This window comes from Candida orthopsilosis, assembly GCF_000315875.1.
Source record: "Candida orthopsilosis Co 90-125, chromosome 5 draft sequence".
NCBI lineage: Eukaryota > Fungi > Ascomycota > Pichiomycetes > Serinales > Debaryomycetaceae > Lodderomyces > Lodderomyces orthopsilosis.
In genome coordinates, this window is record NC_018298.1 from 607920 (window position 1) to 617257 (window position 9338).

At 37.2% G+C, this 9338-nt stretch overlaps 5 protein-coding genes across 5 annotated transcripts; 4 read left to right on the top strand and 1 right to left on the bottom strand. All coding sequences in view use genetic code 12, as the record gives it.

Moving 5' to 3' along the window:
• CORT_0E02845 (Rch1 transporter protein) lies at positions 1-178 on the bottom strand (the record flags this gene model as incomplete). The annotated part of the gene is made up of 1 exon (XM_003869954.2): positions 1-178. A coding segment is annotated over one exon (178 nt), but the record flags the coding sequence as incomplete, so codon positions are not given.
• A 799-nt stretch (positions 179-977) lies between these two features.
• On the top strand, positions 978-3212 carry CORT_0E02850 (Hof1 protein; the record flags this gene model as incomplete). Its single annotated transcript, XM_003869955.1, has 1 exon — positions 978-3212. The coding sequence occupies one exon, from the start codon at positions 978-980 to the stop codon at positions 3210-3212; it is 2235 nt and encodes a 744-aa protein (XP_003870004.1).
• A 228-nt stretch (positions 3213-3440) lies between these two features.
• CORT_0E02860 (Ara2 protein) lies at positions 3441-4427 on the top strand (the record flags this gene model as incomplete). The annotated part of the gene is made up of 1 exon (XM_003869956.1): positions 3441-4427. One exon carries the CDS (start codon positions 3441-3443, stop codon positions 4425-4427), a length of 987 nt encoding a protein of 328 aa, XP_003870005.1.
• Positions 4428-4605: 178 nt separating this feature from the next.
• On the top strand, positions 4606-5115 carry CORT_0E02870 (hypothetical protein; the record flags this gene model as incomplete). The annotated part of the gene is made up of 1 exon (XM_003869957.1): positions 4606-5115. One exon carries the CDS (start codon positions 4606-4608, stop codon positions 5113-5115), a length of 510 nt encoding a protein of 169 aa, XP_003870006.1.
• Positions 5116-6189: 1074 nt separating this feature from the next.
• CORT_0E02880 (Mnr2 ion transporter) lies at positions 6190-9087 on the top strand (the record flags this gene model as incomplete). The annotated part of the gene is made up of 1 exon (XM_003869958.1): positions 6190-9087. One exon carries the CDS (start codon positions 6190-6192, stop codon positions 9085-9087), a length of 2898 nt encoding a protein of 965 aa, XP_003870007.1.
• Between the last annotated feature and the right edge of the window lie 251 nt (positions 9088-9338).

Genomic DNA, 9338 nt, shown 5'->3' on the forward strand with positions numbered 1-9338 from the left:
TAGAATATTCACCTTTGACAGTACCTCCTTCTTTAGCAAACTCAGGATATGAATGGGCAAGGGCGACAAATACACCCAAAAGAATGAAAAACCATTGACCTAGTAGGAAATCAAACACTTTCTTCAGCCATATGTATGCTTTATGTTGTTTGATCTTTTGTAGTGTTTCTGATGGCATAGTTAATTTTGATGGAAATTTTTTGTATCTATAGCGTTATAGCATAAACGGCGGATTCAAGTAAGTAATAGTGTAACACGATCTAGCGTTGTATTCCTATAAGTGGGGTTACAGTATAGGAATAGTTAGATACTTTTAATTCAGCTTTATAAGTTTTTAGGTCAGAGATGATCGTTCTGTATAAGAAAAAAAATGTTAAGCTCGGTTAATCAAATTTGTTAATCTGGGGCTATATATTATAGAGATATTCGGCACGGTATTTCATAAACTTATCATATAAAAAAATTTATTCGAAGGTATTCGATGACAGATGTGATTCCTAATAAGATATTGTAGCTGTCACTCTACTTTTGTATGTTCAAGCGCAGTGAAAGTAGGCTTCAAATGTATTTCTTTACACAGTTGATATCGGACCGGTGAATCAGTTTTTGATTTTTTATTGCTCCCGTTAAGCGCAATACATACATACGGCATTATCCGATTGAAAACAAAAAAAGTAAATTTTGACTGATCACGTGCAATGTCATGAAAACTAAAAGCTGTGTCTGGAATTACACTAATACGACAATGTCTAGTAGACACTTTCCTAATTAAGAAGAATTATAAACAAACGACTTTTCACATATGTACAATGGAGTAAGAAACAACAGAACACAGGAAAGATGAAATTAATTGGTCTATGGATTAGATTCTGTCTGGATAGAGATTTGATTCAACAACTTATCTTTCAATTATAATACTATAGCGGCTTACTCACTTTAATACCGTTGAAGACTAAAGAAACAAAGTAATATCCTTAATGAGGTTGCAAGATACGACCCCTGATTACCCGGAATTTGTTAACAACTTTTGGGGATCTTCGCCAGAAGCCAGCTTTACTATAATTACAACAAGGATCAAAGATGCTTTATCAACCCTTGACGAACTTATACAGTTTTATCATGAAAAAGTGAATCTTGAAAGAGATCACACTAGACGGTTGGAAAAACTATCATCCAAGTTCCCACTAGGTACTCACGAGACTGGTTCAATGAAGAAATCACTTGACAAATTACATATTGAAAATCAATTTATGATTGACTGTAACACCAAATTCATCAAATCAATACTGGAATCCAATTTGGAGAAGTTGGAACAATTTCAAGGTTTATATGTCAAAAAAGTAGACAAGTTGAAACATCATATGAACAAGGTCATACTAAGGCGGGCTTCAGCATTGAAGGATCTACACCATTATAAAGACAAATATCAAGAAGAATGCAGAGCGATCAAATCACTTAAATTGTCACTACAGACAACTTGGGGCAAGGAGTTGGAGAAGAACGAGAGCAAGTATCAAAAATTAGCATCTTCCATAAATCAAACAATCAAGCATTACCAATATTCCATATCAGTTTACAAGGACATAAATGAAATTTACAAGAGAGATTGGACTATATCGATAAATGATTTTTATAAATTGGAGATTGAAAGAATTCAAGTGATGAAGATCAATTGCTTCACCTATTGCAATAATATAGCTACCCTATGTGTTGATCTAGATCAATCAGTGGACTTAGCAAGATCTACATTCGCGTTAGTACAACCACAGATAGATATACAAGAATTCAGTAACAATTATGGAACAGGAAGTAAAATATATGACGATCCACCATTTGTTGATTACATGACTGGATGTGATGAGCCTTCTATTGGATATAAATTACTGAATTTGCATAATCCCGATCATAATGAAATACTATCTCGAACTTATTCCACTTACTCATCATCATCAAACAAGACTACGGGGACTATACCATCATCTCATACTGTCAAATATTATGGTCAAGAGTCGTCAACGCCTTATTTCTCTCCTATCAAGGATACCCGAACGAATAATCACTTTGATTCGACTCCAACCCCTAAAACCAAGTTGTACAATGATGACACCCCCTACTCAAAAGATCTACCCCAGGTATCGAATGGTCGTCATGAAATGACACCAACTCCAAGGGCAAAGTTATTTACCGCTACTCCTGCCAAGGATCTTCCACCAATATCGAACGGCCACCTTGAGATGACACCAACACCAAAAGCCGGCTTTAACAATTCACCACATAAGACACTTGCTCCACCAACCACGACTACAGCTATACAATCTCCATCAAAATTATCACCATACAAACATCAACAAACTCCTTTGAGAAAACCACCAGTTGATTTATTATCACACAAGACTCATTCAACAATTAGTTCTAACCCAGAAAATGATTTGTTTTCAACTAAAGATGAACAATTGACTAATAGTCAAGGATCATCAAACTATAGTTCGGAACGTAATTGGGCATCACCAAGGCGAAGAGAGAAACAATTGCAAGAGATGCAAGAACAAATTACACGAAAGGCAACTAACGAATTTAACAAACGTCATAATAATCCACGATTGGAAGAGACCCCAAAACCACTGGCCAAAGTGCCAATAATGAAGGATTTTTCTATTGATTTTATTGCCAAAGCATTAGAGGATTTGAATTCAGGCGGAGATGGAGATGTCAATCAATTCAGAAGGTCAGTCAGAAGCAATGGATCAAGTCCCGTTAAGCCTAGACCAAAATCAGATTACATTGATGATCATAATGAAGTTGCTCAACGATACGACTCGATAAATTTCTCACGTCCAAAATCAATGATTGATGCAGTTGAAAAACCAAAATATCCCACTCAAGCACAACAATACCAAGAACCCACATCAGCTTATGATCAGTACAAGTATCGCGGCTTGCCAAAATCTCCTAAATCTGCCAAATCACATACTCCATTAATGCTACAGCCTAAAACTACCCCAATTAACCAAAAAACTTATATAAGTAAAGCTACTGCAAGGTATTCATTCAAACCACAAGAAGAAGGTGAGTTGTATTTCAGAAAGGGGTGGCAAATGTATATAATCCATAAACAAGAAGATAATTGGTTTGTTTGTGAATTGGGTCCAAATTGTGATGAATTCAATGGGAAGATTGGACTAGTTCCGGGGAATTATATTATTGAACATTGATGAGATGTGTATATGTGTTGTAATTATACTGTACTATTACGTTAATGAGCTGAAACTGTGTCCTCTCAGTGTCGAAGAACACACTCTATGCTCTCCTTTGTCCGTTTCACAAGATGCGACACAAAAATGAAAGCCTTGAACCAAAATGCGAAACGTCCACAACCCATCCGATAGAATTGACTCTACGACACCATTCAATTGAAATACATCTCCTCTAGTTTACTTTCAATGGGTTCCCCTTCGAGAGAATCACACTCATTAGATGGACTACCCCCCTTTGTAGTAGGTGGAGCCGTCTTTAACTATCAATACCATTCCAATCCTCAATCATTACCAGTCGAAGACATCTTACAGCATGCATTTGAATTAGGTTACAATGCCATTGACACATCGCCATATTATGGGCCATCAGAAGAAATTTTAGGCCATGCATTGTCCAAGCTAAATGTACCTCGTGACTCATACTATATATGTACTAAAGCTGGCCGAATCAAACTTGATGAATTTGATTATTCACGTAGTCTGGTACGCCAATCGGTATTACGATCTTTACAACGATTACAAACTACATATTTGGATTTGGTGTATATGCATGATATCGAATTTGTTACGATAGATGAAGTGATTGAAGCATTAAAAGAGTTGCAAAGTTTGAAAAATGAAGGTGTTATTAGGAACATTGGCGTTTCGGGGTATCCTATCCATTTTCTTTATGCCGTTGCTGTTAAATGGAAACAGGTTAATGGAGGAGTTCCATTAGACGCAGTAATGTCGTATTGTCATGGATGTATTCAGAATAATACACTTTTCGATTTCGTCACCAAATTGAAAACCGATGCTGGTGTTGACAAAATCATGAATGGTCTGATTTTGTCCATGTCGCTATTACGTTCAGAACCAACACATTCATTTCATCCCGGAAGCGATGCATTGAAACGGAGGGTTGATGAATTGGCTACACAGTTGAAAGTGGAAAATGAAGTAGAGTTGGCTGAGTTAGCCACGAAATATGCCATTTGTGAGTGGGTAATTAAGAGGAAACTGAGTATTGTTTTGGGAGTTTCTACTTTACATGAATTAAATGTAGCTATTGAGGCATTTGAGTTGTTGAAGAAGAATGATGGATTGAATGAAACTGATGAAAAGTTGATTGAGCACTTTCAAGCTAATTTGGGTGACCACTTTAATGAAACTTGGCCAAGTGGGCTTCTGTAGAGTAGATATGAAGAAGAGGTATAAAGTTTATGGATGAAGTGACACTTTGTAATTTAAAGGGTATTCTATATATTTAAATTCTGCAATGCGTGCGACGCGTACAATCCCAACTTTTCTTCCTTAACCAAACACGCTTCTAAAGCTAATCATATACTATAAGTATCCACCACGTCTCATAATGGCATACAAGAGGTCATACACATCAACTAAACCAACTCAACAAGATAATTCACTCGAAACAACCATAAATCTAGACGCAAAGAAACGAGTTACTGTGCGTAGATTCAACAATGTTAATTTAGTTGATATTAGAGAATTCTATACCGATGCCAATGGAGATCAGAAACCTGGTAAGAAGGGTATTTCATTAACTGAGGAAACGTATTTTAAGTTGATTGAAGCGCATAATAAGATTCAACATGCTTTGGATGGATTGAATGGTGGAGGAGGAGCAGCTTCGAAAAAGGCTAAAGTCGAGAAGAGCGAGGATAATAAAGTGGAACCCACGAAGAAGGAGAAGGTGAAAGAGCAGAATGAAGCAAAGAAAAAGAAGGATAGTGATGGCGTTAAGAAAGAGCAACTGAAGCTGGAGCAAAATACTGCTGGTGGTGGTAGTGACGATGATGGGGATAACACGGGCGATGTAGTAAAAGAAGACGAAGAAGAAGTTAGTGATGCAGATGAGTAAATCTGTTGGTGCTTTTTTGTTTTCGTTTTTCCATAGGTTATAAATAAACGTTGCTGTACTCTTAATGTTCGTGTTAGAACTCACGCTAATGGAGTAGGTTTGCATGATTGATGATTAACCATCTACTTACTCCTGAATTTCAAAATCATCTTTATGTTACTCAGCGATGACGTAAACAATTCCTTCACGTGACCGAATCACAAAATCTAAAAATTAGCCACAAGTACGATTACAAATAACACACAACTGGAAGCTTCGTAGTCCGAAGACCTGATTTCTGTGTATCTTTCCAGTGGGGTATTCTGGGCACAAGCTAAGCAGTTGCTTTGAACCGAAGGAGTCTGCAGAAGAATAGGTGTAAGTAGAAACACACACTAAGTATTTATCTGTAATGAGACGAATTATCGCTTAATGCCTAATAAAGAGAATTTCAGGTATATCATACGTATAAAAGAGTTATTGCTGAATCGAACGGTAGTTCAGTTTTAGTGAACGTTTGTGTCGATTTAAGCATCGTGTGACTCTTAGTATTCAACAACAATAGAGAATAGAGGGGACATACAGTACATATATCATCATATTCATTTATATAACAAATGAAAAAAAGCATTTGCTTCTTCCCATCAGACCAAAAACATTTCACAACAACAAAAACTAGAAATAAGTAGCAATGTGGTTCTCAGTATAGCATACGTGAGTTATCTGGTTCGGTCGCAAGACTGTCTTTTGTAATTCGGTCTTTACCAGCGGGTCTTTTGTATTTCATTTGATGTTTTATATAAGATTGCTATTGAAAAATTTTTCTAATGTACAACTGATAACACAAACAAAATACGTAATACCAAGACATAAAAATATCAAAAATTTTAGCATTCAAGACATATTTACTCGAGATATTATGTTCACTTCTTAAGAAGAGGAACACGAAGTTATTGTCCTTTTGTTATTGCATGTCCAATATATCCAACTATTACTATCACCACTACTACTATTACTACTAGCATTCAATAGTCATTTTAATAATCTTGACGTAATATACGATCAATCACCCAAGTAAAGCCCTTTACAAGAAAAATGGATACGCCAGATCGCTCTGTAATGGAGGGTAGCAAAACACCTACCATAAGGACTGAACAGAGATTGAATGATCATACTGCTTTGAAAAACCACAAATCATCCGTTAACTACACTGTTGAAGACAGCAATAAAAATAAAAGTACCAGTTCATTAGAGAGATTGATAAACTCAGGATCTTACATAGATCACAGAGTACACAACGATTTGGCTCATTTGCATTCATCACCTGCCAGATCCAGACGTAGGTCATCAAATGGGAATGTGTTCAAGAGAAATAGCACTACTGGAAAGAGAAGTGGCAATGACAGTGGCAATGGAAACGATGACAATACCAACAGCAGCAAATTTACTCCAAGAGGGCCCACACACTACGCAACTGCACCCACCCTACCACTAACTAATAGAAATCTACAACTGTTGTTGAGAAGCTCATCATCAGGCGGTGCTATAGACGAAGAACAAGAGGCTCAGTCACCAACTGCCATAGCTCTCGATATGGATCAGTTTGCCCATGAACAAAGACAACTTGCCAGATCGCAATCGTGGCATAACCCCTTTGGAAAAACTGAAGCTGATTTAAGCCCTGGTTCACCTGGTCATTATGCAAATATCGACTACAACGTTAATGGCGATGACGAATTTTCAGTGAATTCGATGGAATTTGGTGAATCTAACCCCTCGTCTGATCATTCTAGTGATTCTACTTCATTGGATGATGTGTGTTATTATGATTATGACAGAGAAGATGAAAAAAGGGATGAGTGGCCAAATTTAGAAGTCATGGAAGAATATGTGGTTGAAGAATTGGAGGAAATGGAAAGGGAAAAAGATAATGAACGAGAAATTGATCAAGTTGTACAATCAGTTAATTTTGGCAAAGATGTAATTCATGATGGTAAAAACGCAAAACAGGCTAACAAATATTCTCCACCACGACCACCAATATCAGCATTACCCGAGGAGGCACTTGATGAAGCTGCTGTTGATGAAAATACCCCACTTGTTGACAATTACAAGGTCAATGAGATTGAATCATTGGATTCGCTTCACGATTCATTCAGAATCAGACCTACACCAACCCAACCGTGGGAGAAATCAAAAGACCAGATCCCTACCATCCTAAACAAGAGGCAACCACTGTCGCAAACTCAAAGGACTTTAAGGGGACAGAAGAAAGGGGAATTGTGTCGATTTACTTATTTTAGGGAGGATTTACCCGAAACTATACATGCACCATCAATATGTGGTTTGCTTAGTGACGATCCAGAAATTTCCATCCATGATAGGTTAGTTGAACTTTTCCGACCATGGGAAAAAGTACCCACAAGTGAATCTACTTCGACTCAACATCCTACTCATAAACAACAAGACTCATTATCATCGAGTAACAATAACTTGCAACCAACAACCAAATCATCAAGATTGGGCAACGAGAGTCCAATACCTACATCTAGTGGTGACTCAACAAGTGTTGAACCTTATTGGCTTGACATTTTGGATCCAACTGAAGAAGAAATGAAGGTTATATCAAGAACTTTTGGTATTCATCCGTTAACAACTGAGGATATTTTCCTTGGAGAAGCTAGAGAAAAGGTTGAGCTATTCAAGAACTACTACTTTATTTGTTTCACCTCATTTGATGTGGTTTATGAACGCCGTAAACAGAAGGCCAAGGAACAGGAAAAAAGGTATAATAAATTGCAAGAAATGTATGAAAATGGCTCTGATGCTTCAAGTTTATATGGGCAACACCAAAAGAATGGATTAGCCTCAAGAATGTCACGTTTATTTGGTTCCTTTTTAAGGAAAAAGAAAAAACCACCTTCGATTCATGAGAAACCGATTTCTACATCAGTTAGATCTCGTGGGAAGAAGGTCAGAGAAGGTGAATTGCTGCCATTGAATATGTACATTATTGTGTTCAAACATGCAGTTATAACCTTCCACTTTTCAGCGACCCCCCATCCTATCAATGTGAGAAGAAGAGCAAGAATGTTGAAGGACTACTTGACTGTGTCTTCTGACTGGATTTGTTATGCATTGATTGATGATATAACTGACTCATTTGCTCCCATGATTGAAACCATTGAAACTGAAGTGAATTCAATTGAAGATGCCATATTGCGTATGCATTCCGGCGAGCATGAAGATTCTGACGATTCTGATTCTGAAGATGAAGGTTCAACATATAATCATCATCGTAGTCATAGCCATCGTCATCATAAATTACCACAAGAACCACATGAAAACGTTTTCGTATGGCGAAAGAGATCCAAATCAACAGTCGATGCCAACAATACTGGATTTTTACGGTCAACCAACACCAAAACAAAATCAAAATCAAGTTCATCCTCATCATCCACATCCGATACAGGATCATCACGTATCCTAGGCTGGAGACGTAAAGGTGATATGTTGCGTCGCATTGGAGAGTGTCGTAAGCGTGTCATGTCAGTGCTTCGTCTTCTCAGTTCTAAAGCTGATGTCATCAAGGGATTTAGTAAACGATTCAATGATCTCGACAACAACACCATAGATCGTCATCAGCTGGAAATCGCCATGTATTTGGGCGATATCCAGGACCATATAATCACTATGATTGGTGCATTAAACCATTATGAAAAATTACTTGCTCGTTTCCATTCCAATTATCTTGCGCAAATAAACATCGATATGACTAAAGTCAATAATGATACTAATGATATTTTGGGTAAAGTGACAATATTGGGTACGATTGTTCTTCCGATAAATGTGGTTACCGGTCTTTGGGGGATGAATTGTCTTGTTCCAGGGCAGGATTATGATGGGTTGGCTTGGTTTTGGTGTATCATTGGATGTATGGTGTTGTTTAGTGTTGTTGCATACAATTATGCAAAAAGAGTTACTGGGTTATAGAGTGAAGATACAAAGGAATAGGGAGTTAGAAAATTGTTATATACATGTATTAAGAATATGATTCAATTGACTAGAGGGGATAAGTGTAGAGAAAGGGTGTTGAAAGATTTGTACAACTGTTGATTTTGCGCTTTGATGGGTTATTGATAATCCAAAGAATTTACTTTTCACCAACCATTCACAAAAGGTATATACGAAATGGTGCCTCGTCTAGGACAGCTTTTTGTTCACTTTAAAAGCCTGTCTTGGAA